Source organism: Vigna radiata, chromosome 7 (assembly GCF_000741045.1).
Source record: "Vigna radiata var. radiata cultivar VC1973A chromosome 7, Vradiata_ver6, whole genome shotgun sequence".
Taxonomy (NCBI): domain Eukaryota; kingdom Viridiplantae; phylum Streptophyta; class Magnoliopsida; order Fabales; family Fabaceae; genus Vigna; species Vigna radiata.
In genome coordinates, this window is record NC_028357.1 from 55,339,770 (window position 1) to 55,356,614 (window position 16,845).

At 31.9% G+C, this 16,845-nt stretch overlaps 2 protein-coding genes across 8 annotated transcripts; both read left to right on the forward strand.

Annotated features, from left to right (window-relative positions):
- Nucleotides 1-1,382: 1,382 nt before the first annotated feature.
- Nucleotides 1,383-4,388, forward strand: LOC106767890 (ammonium transporter 3 member 1). 2 transcript variants are annotated; one of them, XM_014652851.2, is made up of 3 exons: nucleotides 1,383-2,239; nucleotides 2,449-2,734; nucleotides 3,796-4,388. In XM_014652851.2, the coding sequence occupies exons 1-3, from the start codon at nucleotides 1,577-1,579 to the stop codon at nucleotides 4,302-4,304; spliced, it is 1,458 nt and encodes a 485-aa protein (XP_014508337.1). In that variant the 5' UTR covers nucleotides 1,383-1,576; the 3' UTR covers nucleotides 4,305-4,388. The 2 variants fall into 2 exon arrangements, with proteins under 2 accessions (XP_014508337.1, XP_022638787.1); XM_022783066.1 differs by having other exon boundaries at nucleotides 3,919-4,388.
- Nucleotides 4,389-6,052: 1,664 nt separating this feature from the next.
- Nucleotides 6,053-11,565, forward strand: LOC106768709 (probable LRR receptor-like serine/threonine-protein kinase At5g63710). 6 transcript variants are annotated; one of them, XM_014653987.2, is made up of 11 exons: nucleotides 6,053-6,294; nucleotides 7,076-7,216; nucleotides 7,658-7,790; nucleotides 8,095-8,166; nucleotides 8,304-8,447; nucleotides 8,899-8,964; nucleotides 9,066-9,136; nucleotides 9,291-9,434; nucleotides 9,722-10,063; nucleotides 10,312-10,706; nucleotides 10,951-11,565. In XM_014653987.2, exons 2-11 carry the CDS (start codon nucleotides 7,108-7,110, stop codon nucleotides 11,260-11,262), a joined length of 1,788 nt encoding a protein of 595 aa, XP_014509473.1. In that variant the 5' UTR covers nucleotides 6,053-6,294; nucleotides 7,076-7,107; the 3' UTR covers nucleotides 11,263-11,565. The 6 variants fall into 6 exon arrangements, with proteins under 6 accessions (XP_014509473.1, XP_014509469.1, XP_014509470.1 ...); XM_014653983.2 differs by having other exon boundaries at nucleotides 6,054-6,294; nucleotides 7,064-7,216; XM_014653984.2 differs by lacking the exon at nucleotides 6,053-6,294 and adding an exon at nucleotides 6,318-6,463 and having other exon boundaries at nucleotides 7,064-7,216.
- The last annotated feature ends 5,280 nt before the right edge of the window (nucleotides 11,566-16,845 follow it).

A 16,845-nucleotide genomic window follows, 5' to 3' on the forward strand; every position in this document is an offset into this window, starting at 1 on the left:
ATAAATATCTTTTATAATAGCTTCTCCAAAGAAGGGATTAAGGTGGCTGATTCATGATTTTGACAAATAAAGGAAAAATAATGGCATGGAAGTTGACCTGGACTAGCTGGCAGCGTTAAATACGGCTGAGATGTTGCTAATTACACGCTAAACTACTTTCACATTCCTAACCAGCATGTCTAGTTATGAGTTTATTTTTAATTATATTTTGTCTTAGGGTTTGTTTTATATGTTAATTATATATGAATATTCATGTTGTTTAAATGGTGGAATAACCTCGAATACACTTAATGGGATTCCATTTCATCTTCCAAAAAAAAAAATGTTAAAATATTATACAACGGTATTTTGAAATTTCATTACATATTTTGTTTCTTATACGCTTTAATTAGTATATAAATACATATTCATATTAAAATTTGCATAAAAGAAGCTATATATGCATTGATATTATAAAATAATTTTATTCCATCATCTGTTACCAACTAGATATATGGCATATTTATATTAATTAATTTATTTATTTTAATGTAAAACTATTATTATACTGTTAATATTAGCATTGATTTTTAAAATAACGCTGTATAAAAAACATAATAGAAAATAAACAATTCTGGTCTATAATAACACCTATTATGTTTCTTGATCATTCCTGATTTAAGAAGGAAGCCCCGTTGACTGTGATTTTAAATTCAACATGATAAGTGTATGTAAAAAATTAATTAAAAAAATTCTAGAAATTTATTTCAGCATTTCAATGCATTATAGTCTTATCTACGGAATCGAAGATCATCCAGAAAATAAATAATAATAATAATAAAAATAATGAATACTGAGAAAATTTGTCTAAAAACCTTGCATGAGAAAACTTTTAGTAGATAGATTCTAAATTCTTACTTTAATATTGTGTATGTGTGGTTAAAAGTAATTAATATGTCAAGAAAATTCCATTCATAAATACAAAATTTCTTTTAATAGGTTACCTCTTAAAATAAAATAATGACACTAAATTTAAAAAATAATAACATAATAGAGAAAGTAATTTCTAAATACGATGAAATGAACCATTTCACAAGAGACAAACAAAAACGTTAAGCAAACCTCCTGATAAACACTATTTGGGTTGAATGTTTTTGGTCTCTTCTAACTTGTTTTTGTGTAATAATATGTGATTAAAATATATTATTCAAAAATGATTATGTAGCTGTCATAATGGATTGTAATAAGATTTTTTTTTTCATTTCAATAATAATGCAAAGAATATTAATAATAAAATATCCTTTTATCTTATTTTTATTCTCATTTTCTTTTGTCTCAACGAAACAAACAGTATATTCATGCGAAGGTGGCTAATACGACAACGTGCACAGTTAGCAGGAACATATCCCTCCAATAGTCAACTTTTTCTCCCAAGCCAAGAGGAATCTGTTATATCATATTCTTCTCGGTATATTCCTCAAGATACTTACCACATTTGAGGGACCAGAATTTTATTTTTCTCGTATAATACATCATCATCTATATATGTATAAGTTTGGGAAATGAAAAGTTTACGGTGAGAAATCAGGCGGTGGAGATGAGCAGTCCTCCGGTGAGTTCGTCGGCCGTAGCATACGAAGCATGGACAAGCCTGGCAGTGCCGGATTGGTTGAACAAAGGAGACAACGCATGGCAAATGGTGTCAGCCACGTTGGTGGGAATCCAAAGCATGCCGGGCCTCGTCATTCTCTACGGAAGCATAGTCAAAAAGAAATGGGCCGTCAACTCCGCCTTCATGGCTCTCTACGCTTTTGCGGCGGTCGTCATCTGCTGGGTCACCTGGGCTTACAAGATGTCCTTCGGGGAGAAGCTTCTGCCCTTCTGGGGCAAGGCCGGGCCGGCGCTGGGCCAGAAGTTTCTCATAAAGCAGGCGGCCCTCCCTGCCACACCGCACCACTTCAGTAACGGCGCGTTGGAGACCGCCGAGATCGAACCCTTTTACCCCATGGCTACCATGGTCTGGTTCCAGTGCGTGTTTGCCGCCATTGCTCTTGTCATCTTGGCCGGCTCCGTTCTGGCTCGGATGAACTTCAAGGCCTGGATGATGTTCGTGCCGCTCTGGCTGACCTTCTCTTACACCATCGGCGCCTTCAGCTTGTGGGGCGGAGGCTTCTTGTTCCATTGGGGTGTCATGGATTACTCCGGCGGTTACGTCATTCATCTCTCTTCTGGGATTGCTGGTTTCACTGCAGCATATTGGGTTAGTTCTTAGTTAACTTCTTACACTACTACACTTTTCTCTCACACACACATGCATGCATGCATATTAGGCATCAAGTTGTGGTTTACCTTGTTCTAAGCTCAGACGCTTCATTCAGGTGTGAACTCTTCCTTGGTGACGTAACCACAGAATTTAAATAAATGAATGAATGAAATGATGTAAATGATGGTGAAATGAAAATGGAACAGGTGGGACCCAGATCCAAGAGGGACAGAGAAAGGTTTCCGCCCAACAATGTGTTACTGATGTTGGCAGGTGCCGGGCTGCTGTGGTTGGGATGGGCGGGTTTCAACGGAGGAGATCCGTACGCGGCAAACACGGACTCATCGATGGCGGTGCTGAACACCAACATTTGCGCCGCCACCAGCCTCCTCGTATGGACCTGGTTGGACGTTATTTTCTTCAAAAAGCCCTCAGTCATCGGAGCTGTTCAGGGCATGATAACTGGCCTTGTTTGCATCACTCCCGGAGCCGGTAAGTAACCATTCTAATCTCCATACAAATTATTTTATTCTTTTTTATTTTATAAATATACGAGGCAAGTAATTCTTAAAACACAGTATAAATTAGCTTAATTAATAAGCTTAAATATGATTAGTTGACTTTTTTTTTTAATTGGAATGAATTATTTTTTATATATAATTAAACCTAGACAATGTATTTACGTAACCTGTTTATTTATGTATGCTTAATTTAGAAGATCCTGATATGAATCTCAATTGCCAGCATGATCCTTCGTATAGAAATATATATTTAATATTTTTTTAATACTAACAAAACCAGCTGAGATTCCTCAGTCTTGACTTTGGGATCCCAATAATTAATATGCTTAATAAACAAGTAGTGTAGCAGAGAAACTCTATCTAGAATTATTTCACAGGTCTTTTAAGTATAAATTTATACAGACAAAAATTAAAAATATCGATTTTACAAAAAGTAATTTATAAATTTAATTAAAATTATCAAATAACTAAAGAAATAATTTAAACTTTTTTAATGTATTGCCATTCCCTTCTTCTCTTTTGTTGCTTTTCACGCATTAATAAAAAACAAAGCATGAAACATTGCACATTAGCAACTGTATTAATTATATTTATATTATGGTAGATTTACTAAATCACTATTTAAATATTTGAGATGATGCGAAGAAAGACTTAGGTTTTTTAAATGCTACTATGTAGTATATTAAAATATACTTTTACCTAATATTAACTATGTCTAAACATTTTTCTAATCACATGGATTTCTCTAATACAGCGTATGGATCCAGTTTTGATCTGCTGCTATTAGTTAATAATTCAATTACATGTTATTGTAAAAGATATTATATATTAATTGTAATGAAACACTTCATCATGTGGTTGATGATATATATCAAAACTAAGATCATATAAAATATTAAGATAATTACGCTCTTGGTCAATCAAAGTTTAAAGTTTCAAAATCACACTACGTTAAAATTCACGTCCCTACACGTTAAAACTTGTATAAAGAGTGAAAAGATATATAAGGAATAGATGTTTATGAAAAAACAGGTCTGGTTCAAGGATGGGCTGCGATAGTGATGGGAGTGGTTTCAGGAAGTGTGCCATGGTACAGCATGATGGTGTTGGGAAAAAAGCTGAAAATATTTCAAATGGTTGATGACACACTTGCAGTCTTCCATACTCATGCTGTGGCTGGTCTTCTTGGAGGAATACTCACTGGTCTTTTTGCCGAGCCAAGGCTAAGCACACTCTTTCTTCCAGTCACAAATTCCAAAGGAGGAGTCTATGGAGGCCCTGGAGGAATTCAGATTCTGAAGCAGATCGTGGGAGCTCTCTTCATCATTGGCTGGAACCTTGTGGCCACTTCGATCATTTGTGTCTTTATTAATTTCATAGTTCCACTAAGAATGACAGAGGAAGAACTTCTCATCGGAGATGATGCAGTTCATGGGGAAGAGGCTTATGCACTTTGGGGTGACGGAGAGAACCTTAGCCTCTACAAAGATGATACCACACACCATGTTACGGTCTCTAGTGGTGCCACTCAAGTCGTCTGAATCACCAAATTAACAACAATAAAAATACTTATTATTCTTTAATCACAATTACCAAGTATATGTAAAAATAATTATGACGATTGTTGTTCCATTGCTTTATATTATTGCTAAGAATTTAATTGTTCGTATTAAATTTAAAAAATTGACATACACCTAATCTAGATATATATGGTAAAAGGAAAAAAAAAAACTGTATAAAAGTAGACTGATCTCCTATACCTTTTATCTTTTATTATAAAAATATCTCATTAATCATCATACACGTGTCATAATCTTAATCATCTAATATCAAGAGATTAATAAAATATAAAAATAAAATATCTATCCATTTCACAGATTTTTTAAACCACTTAATTTGGTATTTTGGATATTGATATGCATTGATGCAAAAGGTAACATAGCATTAAGAAGTTGTGACGCGGGAATAGAATTAATTCTGGGACCATATAAGGATAGAGGCTGCTGAATAGTGTGATGTGATCAATTAACACTAAAAAAATATGTGAATTTATAAATTAATTTTTCATTTAAAAATCACTTTTCAAATTATAACAAGTATAAATTATTTCCAATTTATGTAAAAGTTATGTATCTCTCTTTTCACATGAAAAAACACTAAAGTACAAAAGCAACTACTTATTTTTAAAAGTCATTTAGATTAGTTTCTTTGAAAAAAAATATAATTTTCTTCTTCTTTTCTTTCTTGAAACTAAGGTCCTTTAATATTTTTTTTTTAGATTTTAATTCAAACGTATTTACTTCAGCTTTCAAGGAGAAAAATTAAATAATATATAATTTCCTAAAAAAGAAAGTGAACACGTGAGCATTTTGGATTTTTGAATGAAAACAAGTACAACTATAGATAATGTATCTTCTCAGTTTGTTTCCTTTCGTTGTTCACTGTCCTCCAAAAATCCAACACCTTCTCCAAACCTTCATTTCTTCCACTCCCAACACTAACACCATCTATCATTCTGCCTACAAAAGTTGACTGCCACGTCAACCACCACTTTCACATTACACGTGTCACAATTCCACTTCACAACAGTCTTAGGTAAATGCCACAACTTGGTTTACAATCACTCTAATTCTAGCAATTTTTTAGATGCTGCTGTCAAGAAAACCAAACTCAATAAGCAAAATGTAAAAGATTGAAGTTATGAAAATTGTTGAGCATGTAATATAGTAAGTTAAAATTGGTGGAAATTATGCAGACATAGACAGGAATTATCTGATAATGTATATCGTGGTGCACAGGTGAAGGCACAATTATCCAGAATTCCTTATCCTTGTTGGAACTTTATGATGAGTGTTGTTGTTCTTGCTCCAGCAGGGTCCACGAATTTTGGTTAATTATTAATGGTAATGGGAGCTTTTAAAAATGTAAAGTGGTTCTTTAACTTTAAAAAGAAAATGAAGAGGCACTGTCATGGAACAGGAGAATAATATATAATGAAATGATTTTAGTGGAAGATTCATTGGTGCCGCAACACAGCTGGGCATAAATAAAGATGGGAATGAGATATATGCGTTGGAGTTGGAGCATTTTTTTCTGGTCAAATTGTGTTAAAAGAGAGATATAAAGGGGTGAAGAAGAAGGTGATTATTATCAACAAAGTGAAATCCTTGTTTAGTGGGATTCTCATTCTCTTCCCACCACTCACTCACTCACTCACTCACTCTTTCATTCACACTAACCAAATGCCTCTCATATTCTCTCCTATTTTCCCTCCTTCTGCATTTCTTTATTATTATTGTTGCAACTATTTTCATTCTTTTGCTTCATGTCTTTACTGTTTTTTTATGAAAAAAAAGGACTTCTCGTTGTTTCCCTTTTCAGTCCCATTGCTCGTTGCCACGTGGGTCCCTTGCACTCAACCCACATGATTGTGACACTCATCATAGTCACAGACAACGATAAAGTTTCCTTCTTCAATTGCCCCTCCTTTCAATGTTCATGGTCTGTGCAGATAGCTAGCAAGCTAAACTAGTATGCTTCTTTTTCTCTTCATTTTGTCCCTTTACCATTCATACAAATACTAGTTTGATACCTAGCTTCTTTTTACATACACATTAGACAAAGATTTCTCAAAATAGATTTTATGTCAAAATATCTGTATTGCAATCATTGCCTCTGAAAACTCAGACTATTAATCTAGGTGCATGCTTATTTTGTTCTCTACTTATATTTCATCTTTTTTTTTTCTCTGGCTTACTCAATCTAATTTTTACTCTGATAAATTCAGTATTTAGAGTTCTTTCAACCGTCTCCCTCTGTGTAACAGCTATGATTAGGAACTCACCCCGTTTCCCAAGCTGTTATGCAGTTCTATGTTGGTTTTTTATGCTGCTATGTTGTTCTGTGTTGCTTTCTTAAGCTGTTGCTTTCTTAAGCTGCTATGTTGTTCTATGTTGCTTTCTTAAGCTTTTATGCTATTTTATGTTGATTTCTTAAGCTTTTACGTTCATCTACGTTGGTTTCTTAAGCTTTTATGTTGTTCTACGTTGGTTTCTTAGGCTTTTATGTTGTGTGCTGGTTTTATATCTGGCATTCATTTTGAAAGCAAGTAGTTGCTGTTGTAAACTTTATATCCTGCTCGCTTTAGTGTTACTACTATTTGGAGTAAAACGTGCATATGATTCTGGGAATGATATGTTTCTTTTTCTTTTTTATCATAGTTTTATAACAGTTATTTATGTTAGAATGTTGTTTAATTGTTTTTGTTGGTGAATTTTTCCCTGTGGAAACTTCTGAAAAGGGACTTGACCAGGTGAGTTTTCCTTGAAGATCAAAGAAGTTTATATGTTTCGCCGAAATCTTAGCAGGGTTCCTCTCAAAATATTGACGAGGTGGCTCATATTCCTTACTATCTTGAAAGTCAGTTCAGCTATCAAAGATCCTGATGTAGAAGGTGTGGTAAAATTTACTGTTATTCTTTCCACACCTGAAACATATGTATTAAACAGTTACAATAACTTTTAGATAGTCACAAACCACTGCAAAAAACTCCGTAGATGTAAAACTAACCAATTTTTTTGTCATATAAACTAAATCTAAAACTAAAGATAAAAGCAATTATAGAGATTAGTTGAATAGTTTAACCAAATTTTTGAGTTTCATTACTTTGATAATTTGTCATTTAGGATCACTCTTGTGTTGCACTATTCTCACGAGTCCTCTTAGATGTTTTTACATGTTATAGTTAGATTGTTACAAAAAAAATTTCACAGACCACATTTTTACTATGTTGTTCTATAATTCGCGAATAACTTCAACCCCTACTTAACATTTTTTTATCATTTACTGATACTCTTTGAATTGTTGAGAGCTATCTATTCTGGCTAATATCCAGGTGAAGCTCTGCTTGATCTTTTACATTTCCTCAATGATTCCAATAAGCAAATAACGGACTGGGACAGCCATATGGTTAGCCCGTGCTTCAGTTGGTCTCATGTCACTTGTAGAAACGGACATGTCATATCACTGTAAGTTCATCATCCTAGAGAGTATGAGTATTAAGTTGCATGTTTGGTTAGACATTTGGAACCTCGAATCCAAGTTTTTGGATGTGAAAAATAGAAGTTATTCAAAGTTCCTTCAACTTGAATGTGGATCATGGATCTAAATTTAATTTGATCTGAAGCGAAATTAAACCCTCAATAAATGTTGTTTATTGCTATTATATTCTTAGTCAAGTCTCATCATCCTTTATTCAAACACCTTTATTGCATATAGGAACCTTTCAAACAATTGCAGGAATTTAACTTGTCAGTGTTATTCAATCTACAGGGCCCTGGCTTCGGTTGGATTTGTTGGAACACTGTCTCCTTCAATTACCAAGTTGAAATATTTGGTTAGCGTGTAAGTTTTCAGCATGATAACTTGACATTTATAAGAAATGGATGTAAAATATACCCCAATCTTTGGTTTAGTGAAACAGATTGACCAGTGATGTGTTTTTTTCCTTACATTATATAGTGATCTGTCTTGTAATGCAGGGAATTGCAGAACAACAATCTTTCAGGACCCTTGCCCGATTACATTTCCTACTTGAAAGACCTACAATATCTAAATCTTGCTGACAATAATTTTAATGGTTCTATACCAGACAAATGGGATGAACTATCCAATCTAAAGTATCTGTAAGCCATCACTTTCCATTTCTCTGGTCTTTCTATCCTTTTATAGCTGTGTGTGTAAAAAGAGATTTAAAAACAAGGTCTTCTTGGTGGGGGGTAAACAGTTCAAAATTGAAAATGATGGTCTCGTGTGATTCAGTGTTTTGAGAATGAACAACTGTTCCTCAATCAATTGCAAATCCTAAAGGGTCAGCAAAACTATAAAAAATTGTAACCAGAGACTATTTTGGTTATGTTTAGTTGCTGCCATACTCATTCTTAAAATATCTGTCCATTATTATGTCTTCAAAATATACTGATTGACATTGATTTTAATGTTTTGAAATATATTAAAAAGAATTAAAATATACCAAAACATCTGTGTAACACCAAAAAAACCCAATAGAGAATCTAGACTCAGTTCTTTCTACCTTGATCTTGAATAGTATAACTGACTTGTGTTTTCATTTGACAGGGATCTTTCGTCTAATGGTCTTACTGGAAGGATCCCAATGCAACTCTTTTCAGTTCCAATGTTTAAGTAAATTTTATTACAACTATGTATTCATTTGAGTATTTTTCTTTTAATGAAAAGCATTTCTTCATGCTCTTATGAAATTTTGTTCCAATCATTGCTTTCAGCTTTTCAGACACGCACCTTCAGTGTGGTCCTGGCTTCCAGCAGACTTGCACTTCTAAATCTGAAAATCCAGGTTTGATTGCTTACACACAAACAAGCAGAGTGTGCAAATATGCTTTGTTACCTATGAACTTAAATGTAATCTAAGTTGAAGAATATGAGCTATAAATGAAATAAAAACAAAAAAGGTTTGCTAGTGGCTACCTAATGTTGACATCTTCCTGCAGATTCAAGCCACAAATCAAAATTGGCAAAAATTGTACGTTATGCAAGTTGTGGTGCCTTTGCACTTCTGTGTCTTGGGGCTATCCTTACATATCGACACCATCAAATGCGTAGGAACAAAAGGGAAGTCTTTGTTGATGTTTCAGGTCATTCTTCCTTTCCTTACTTACCTTAACAAATGTCCTAGTAGCACATAAGAAAATGTCCTAGTATAATAATTCACTTGCACCCTCCAAGTATTATGGATTATTTTAAGAGTTTCAAGCTATATTTAAATATATAGATAACAAAGTTTAAAAAAAGAAACTTCTCATAAAGTTTAAATTTTTCTTTGCTTTCATTTTAGTGCTGTTTTCTGTGAACAAACAGGGTTGAGGCATATTCCATACACCTTAGAAAAGTGATAGTAATATCTGACAAATTTATTCTACAGGTGAAGACGAGAGCAAAATCTCCCTTGGGCAATTGAGAAAATTTTCTTGGCGTGAACTACAACTTGCCACCAAAAATTTCAGTGAAGGCAATATAATTGGTCAGGGTGGTTTTGGAAAAGTGTACAAAGGAGTACTCTGTGATAACACCAAAGTAGCTGTGAAACGCCTCGTTGATTATCACAACCCTGGTGGAGAGGCTGCATTCGAGAGAGAAGTTCAACTTATAAGTGTTGCAGTTCATAGAAACCTCTTAAGACTGATTGGCTTCTGCACAACCTCAACTGAAAGAATCCTTGTATACCCTTTCATGGAAAATCTCAGTGTAGCTTATCGACTGAGAGGTAAAACTACATTGCTGACTTTAACATTTTACCAAGCTTCTAACTTGAGTTTCTTGCATGTCAAAATATTTGAGAACATAATGTGTATATTTTCTTTTACTATTCTATAATGCAATTTGAAAGGGTGAGCAAATATGAAGAGATATCATTAGTCTTTAGTCAAGGGAAATAATTGAATCGGTTATTTGCTTCATCCCTTTCCAAGTTTTGTTTTTTTTGTTTAACACTATTTCTCTATGCTGCCTTAGAATTAAAACCAGGTGAGAAAGGCTTGGACTGGCCAACAAGAAAACGTATTGCTTTTGGCACAGCTCATGGTTTGGAGTACCTACACGAGCAATGCAATCCGAAGATAATACATCGTGATCTAAAGGCTGCAAATATCCTTCTAGATGATGAGTTTGAAGCTGTTCTTGGTGACTTTGGGCTAGCCAAGCTGGTTGATGCAAGGATTACTCATGTCACGACTCAAGTGCGTGGCACAATGGGTCACATTGCCCCAGAATATTTGTCCACAGGAAAATCTTCAGAGAAGACTGACGTATTTGGATATGGCATAACACTTCTTGAACTAGTCACCGGTGAGCGTGCAATAGACCTCTCTCGGCTTGAAGAGGACGAGGATGTTCTTCTCATCGATTATGTAATCTGCCTCACCATTTACTTTATCACATCACATAAATGCCGCTTAATGCTCTAGCCCTTTTTACATTATTACCTATTGAAAGTTTTGTTGAATTTTTCTTATTAACTACTATAAGTTCATACCAAAGATGAATTCTGATTAGCTGACAGTGGAAAAGTCTTTACAATTAAACTGGCCCTTGGAACTTTTTGTGGTGAATAGATTTTAAGACGTGTTATACTGATGAAGTTTGAATGTACAGGTGAAAAAGCTGCTGAGAGAAAAAAGGTTGGAGGACATGGTGGATAGAAATTTGGAGAGGTATGATCCAAAGGAAGTTGAGACCATTCTTCAGGTTGCATTGCTTTGCACCCAAGGGTACCCTGAGGATCGTCCAAGCATGTCAGAGGTGGTAAAAATGCTGCAGGGAGTGGGGTTGGCAGATAGATGGGCTGACTGGCAGCAACTTGAAGAGGCCAGGAATCAAGAATTCTCACTCATGACTCACCAATTTGTTTGGAATGATGAATCTACACTTGATCAAGAAGCCATACAGCTTTCCAGAGCAAGATAAGCTGGAGAGTCAATTTTGAAATGTGCTAGTTTCTGGTGCCACTGAATATAATATATACATACATATTTGTACTTTAATGTACTCTAAAGAGAAATGTATAAGTGCCTAAGAAGGCCTGTGTTTATACAATGGAAAAGAAAGGAAAGAAATGAAGGGATTTTAGCACAGGCATGGTGGAACATGAACATAGGGGAAGATTCAGGTTGCAGTATGTATAGCACAACTGTGTTGCTTTTTGTAACCTTGGAAATGCCCTGTGCTTGTATTAGTTCCTATAATCTCTCTCTTTTGTACTTTCTTCTAGTTTTTGGTTTTCAAGGATATTGGATATAAACAAAGTCGATAAAATAATAGATGAATATGAATTTATATATGTATAGAATATTTCTATTATTGATAAGAGATTTTTTAAAATGGTATAAAAATATTTAATTCAAAACAGATAATATTTTATCAATATAAAGATTTATGTGTGTTAAACTTCCTTACATTCTAACTATTTTATTCATTATAAATATAAAATATTTTTTATATTATATAGCATGCAAACTTAGACCAAACCTAAAAAGCATATGTATCACACTGAAAACAGAACTCCAAAATGAGCTGAAACGTGGCAAGGTGTGGAACAGAGGAATTTGTGAGTAGTTAAAGAGTCAAAGGAAGAAAGCATGTTGGATTTTTCTTCTTCTTTCTCATTCACACTCACTGTCCCTCCACAAGATGACCCATTACACTAAAACATTATCCTCTCTTTTCTTTACATTCCAATCAATCATCATCACCAACTCAAATCATAATACAATTTCTAATTTATAATTTTAAGATAATAAATTTATAAATTTTAATTTTTTTTATTTTTACTTAATTATAAACTTAGATTTTAGAGTCAAAATCTCCACGTAATCTTAAGAACCAAAACTTAGTATTCAAACACTTGCCGGACAAATCATTTTCTGGTGAGTGCCTTTACAATTTTCCGCATCAAATCAGAATTCATCCGTAAAAAAATCATAAAAACTTTCTCCTTTAACCCTTTCGAACGTACTCAAATATTTATGTATCTTTAAATAAAAAAGAGAAAGTTGTACGGTGCACCGCCGCCCCGCAAAAGTCAGGGACCACGGCGACGTTGATATTCATTCAAGTGTCGTTACCCGCTATATTTAAATTTAATTTTTAAAAGAAATTACAAATAAATGTGACGTGTTAGCGCAAAGAAATTTAAAATAAAGAATGTTTCAATCTTTTCCAATTTAATTTTCATTGATGTATTTTTAAAGTGATAAATTAATCATTTGTATTTAAATAATTTTTCATTTTTCTTCCTTCGATCATTTATTTTATATTCAACTTTCACTTTTTACCTATTTTTTATTATTATTTTCTTACAAATCTCGAATAAATATTGTTTTAAGTAATATCTTTATTTGTAAAATGTTTCTGAGCATTCAATTTATGATGAGATAACATATAGATTCATGACAAAAGGTTGAACGCGTTCAGATATTATATATCGACAATGTATTACTTTTTTGGAAGTATTTTATTCCATAACTTCGATAATTTTTTTAGCATAACTTTTATCCAAAAGTTTATTTCTTGTTTTAATATTGACAAATTCTAATATTTTTAATAAAAGTGTACAAATTGTTTTACCCAAATACAAACATTTTTCTTAATCATCTTTTAAAAAATAATTTATGTTTTTTATTGTATTTTATCAAGTTATTCTCCAGCTCAACAAAAATTGTCCTTGATCGAATATATGTGAGTTTACCAAACTGATGTGCTAATTATGTTATTCTCAATTAATTACGATAATTCGAACCACGTAAACAGTGCATTTTACAATGTATGTTAATTATGTTTATTAATTATCACATTTAGAGCTAGCTGACACACTTGGTTGATTTAAGCGTTAGAGTGTCTTTTGTCGACACAAATCTCACCCAGCTTAAGAAGAATGAGTGTCCCAATAAAGGATGAGTACCCTTAGGAGTCAAAGGCTTGAAGTATTCAAAGTGTTTCTGAAGACTCCACATGATATATTTGGCTATATAAGAACATTTGGCCCTCACTGTGGGACTAACTTATATTTCGTGAAGAGGAACATTATGGTTATGGTGTTTATGAGAAATAGGATGGCTGGAGCGAAAGAAGCAAGACCCTTCTATGCTAACATAGTCGTTATATTAAAAGCCTAGACGAAAATGCAGTAGGAGTTTGATAAGTTTAGGGAAAGGATCGTTGAAGAGATGGACGCCTTAAGGTGGGAAAACCCTAAGTTAAAGATGAGAGTCAAGGCTAAAGATAAGGAAAAGAAAAAGGAGACTTCTGAGAACATTGTCTCGGTAAACAAGGTCTCATCGCACCAACTCACAGTCAAGGAGAATGAGGGAGAAAGTAATTATAAGACTAGAGGATTAACTAACTCCTCCTTAGCAGTAGAAGGAGCTCATTAACACGACGACATCACGGAGACCTCGCTCCCTAAATAGTGCAAGACCCTCATCTTAGACCACTATGACGACAACATTGATCCTAATGAACATGTCACCATATGCATCACCCAAGTTAGTCTGTACTCGATTAACTGTGTTGTCATGTGCAAGACTTTCCCAACAACATTGAAAGGTTCCACTTTGAAGTGATTCACCCACCTATTTCCATTCCATCTATTGATTTGATACCCTAATATCATCTTTCACAACATAGTTTGCCACTAATTTGAACTATTATCTCACCTTCCTAGTGCTCATTAATATCAGGCAGGTGAAGGGAAGTCCTTACAAACCTTCATCGAAAAATTCAATACAAAAGAATAAGTCCTGCCAAAGGGCCAGACTTACCTTGGTTATCGTGTGACACACCTTTAAACGCTTACAAATCTTGTGTGTTGGAGGAAGCGTTACAAGTGGATCTCATATTGCTACCAAGAAAGTCTCAGAACCTACCGAATGCCAATATGAACAAGTATTGCAAGTACCATCGCAATAACAACCATACTACACATAAGTGTGTTATACTCAGAGACAACATTGAGGAGTTGATTTGGACAGACCACCAAGTTACCCTTGGATTCAACAAAAGTTGTTTTTGACTAAATACATATCGGTCTACTAAGCTTATATGTGTCTTGTCCCTACGTGTTCAGCCAGGATGACACCGCGCTAACTACATTATCCTTAATCAACTACAATAATTTGATATTAACAAGTAATATGATCATGTGACCTATGAACATTAGTATAAATAAAACATTTTACGAGATATATTAATTACATTTATTAATCATTGTATTTATTGCTAACTGATGCACTTAGTTGACTTCAATATCAAAATGTCTTTTACATACACAACTTTTATCTAGTTTAAGAAATACAAATACTTCCAAAAAAAACGAGTATCTTTAAAAAAAAACTTGAAATGTTGAAAGTTTTCAAAATATATATTTAGCTATGTAAATTTTTTTGTTTTGAAAATTTTATTGTTTAACTCAATAATTATATTCTTTAAATTATCTCATATATTTTAACTTACTTGGTTTGTATTTATTCAATAATAATTATTATTACGAGAAGTTGATTTTTACATATTTTTTTAAGACGTGACTCTATTTCATATAATACTTATATATTTTATATTTCATTAGTAGATAAATGTAATCAACACTTTTAATATTTTGTATTGTTGTTTTGGGGAAAAAACACTTTCTTGAAGTTAAAACCGTCGATAATATTGAAATAAACTTTGGTAAATTTTCTAATTTTTGTAGTGAATTTTAGTAGTATTTTGTATTGTTGTTTTACAAACACGTAAAAGCAAAACTAATTAATAACATCAAAACACTTACAGTGAAATATCCACTCAAAAATTAATACTTTGATGAAATATATATATATATATATATATATATATATATATATATATATATATATATATATATATATATAATATGGATTTAAAGATATCTATTAATGAATTACTAAAAAATATTTTTAATATTTTTATAATTATCTGACTACACAATTCAATATTTAATAATATAATTGTCATTACTACAAAAATATTAGTCCAAGATTAACTAAAACTATTTATGAAGAGTAAAATACTTCCGAATTCAATATCAATACACTCAATATCTATAACTCATATATATATATTAAAAAATTACAACAAACTAGGTCAATAAAAATGGATCAAGATTTCTAACTCATGTTAGTTATAAGGGCTCCTTTTTCTAAAATAAATATAAATAAATAATATAGTTAAACAATTATTCTAATTAATTAATAAAATATAACTAAAAATTTAACAAATAACATAACTAATTAATTATTGTTATTAATAATGACATTTAATTAAAACTTAGACAAATAGTATAAATAAATCAGTATTTTAATTAATAAAAGTTCACTAAACCAAACTAAATATAATCTTAAACTTAATAAAGATCTAACATATAACTAAACTTAACCAAATTTAAAATCTATACCATATCAAATTTAACTTACAGCACCCAACTAAACTTGTCAAAATTTAATCTATAATCAAACTTAATCAAATTTAACTTTTAACTCTACTTAAACTAACCACCTAACCTTTACGTCTAAACAATAAAAATTTATCATCATTAACCAATAATTTTTATTAAATAATAATTGTATAACTAATATAAAAAATATATTTTATAAAGAAATAAGTTTTAAATATAATTCAATATTAAAAAGTATTTTTAAAATGAAAGTTATAATCACTTATATTTACAAATTAATTTTAACTCTATATAATGTAATCCTTTCAACAACTAACGTTGATGATAGTAGTATTATTATTTTTCTTTTCATTGTCAACTTGGTTTAAATTAATATAATATTTCAACATAATTTCATATTATAACGCGTAAAACTAAATACAAATTATTGGGGTCAAAGAGATAAGGATTACTTCAAAACTCGTAATTAATAATATTTAAGATTACATTGCCAAATATTTCTTTTTAATTTGTATAATTCAAATTGCATATAAAAATAATTAAATAGTAAAGCTTTTTTATTTTGCCGTATGGTATTCAATAGATGGATAGATAAGAATGACGTCACGAAGGAAAGTTTCAGACTTTTTCATATTTTTATTTGCAGAATCACGTCATCTACTCAAACACTTATCCTCAGAATCAGCTCTTTTCATTTAAATTATTCATAAATGAGTAAAACATTTTAGGCGTGTTTCGATAAAATTTAAGAAAATTATTAATATATATAAATTTAAATTACTACACTTTCAAAATACTTTATTTCAACCAAATCATTAGTATATTTCAACTGATATCAAATACAAACATTTATTTTAATATTAAATAATATTTAAATACTTAAGAATATTAATAGACAAATATTTTCTGGTAAATGTTGATTTAGATTAATGTTTTTGTTAAAATGTTTAACTTTATAAATTTTGATATCTCACCTTTACTATATATATACTTCATAACTTACTGATAATTTTCACATGAAAATTTATTAAAAAACAACAAAAGAGTATAAAACATACATATCATACTAAATTCATAATACACGT

Bases quoted from the DNA above. Each gene is read 5' to 3' on its own strand.
- LOC106767890 (XM_014652851.2), top strand. From the start codon at position 1,577: ATGAGCAGTCCTCCGGTGAGTTCGTCGGCCGTAGCATACGAAGCATGG. The intron at 2,240-2,448 runs GTTAGTTCTTAG...AAAATGGAACAG, and splicing joins GTTTCACTGCAGCATATTGG to GTGGGACCCAGATCCAAGAG. The intron at 2,735-3,795 runs GTAAGTAACCAT...ATGAAAAAACAG, and splicing joins TTGCATCACTCCCGGAGCCG to GTCTGGTTCAAGGATGGGCT.
- LOC106768709 (XM_014653987.2), top strand. From the start codon at position 7,108: ATGTTTCGCCGAAATCTTAGCAGGGTTCCTCTCAAAATATTGACGAGG. The intron at 7,791-8,094 runs GTAAGTTCATCA...TTCAATCTACAG, and splicing joins AACGGACATGTCATATCACT to GGCCCTGGCTTCGGTTGGAT. The intron at 8,965-9,065 runs GTAAATTTTATT...CATTGCTTTCAG, and splicing joins TTTTCAGTTCCAATGTTTAA to CTTTTCAGACACGCACCTTC.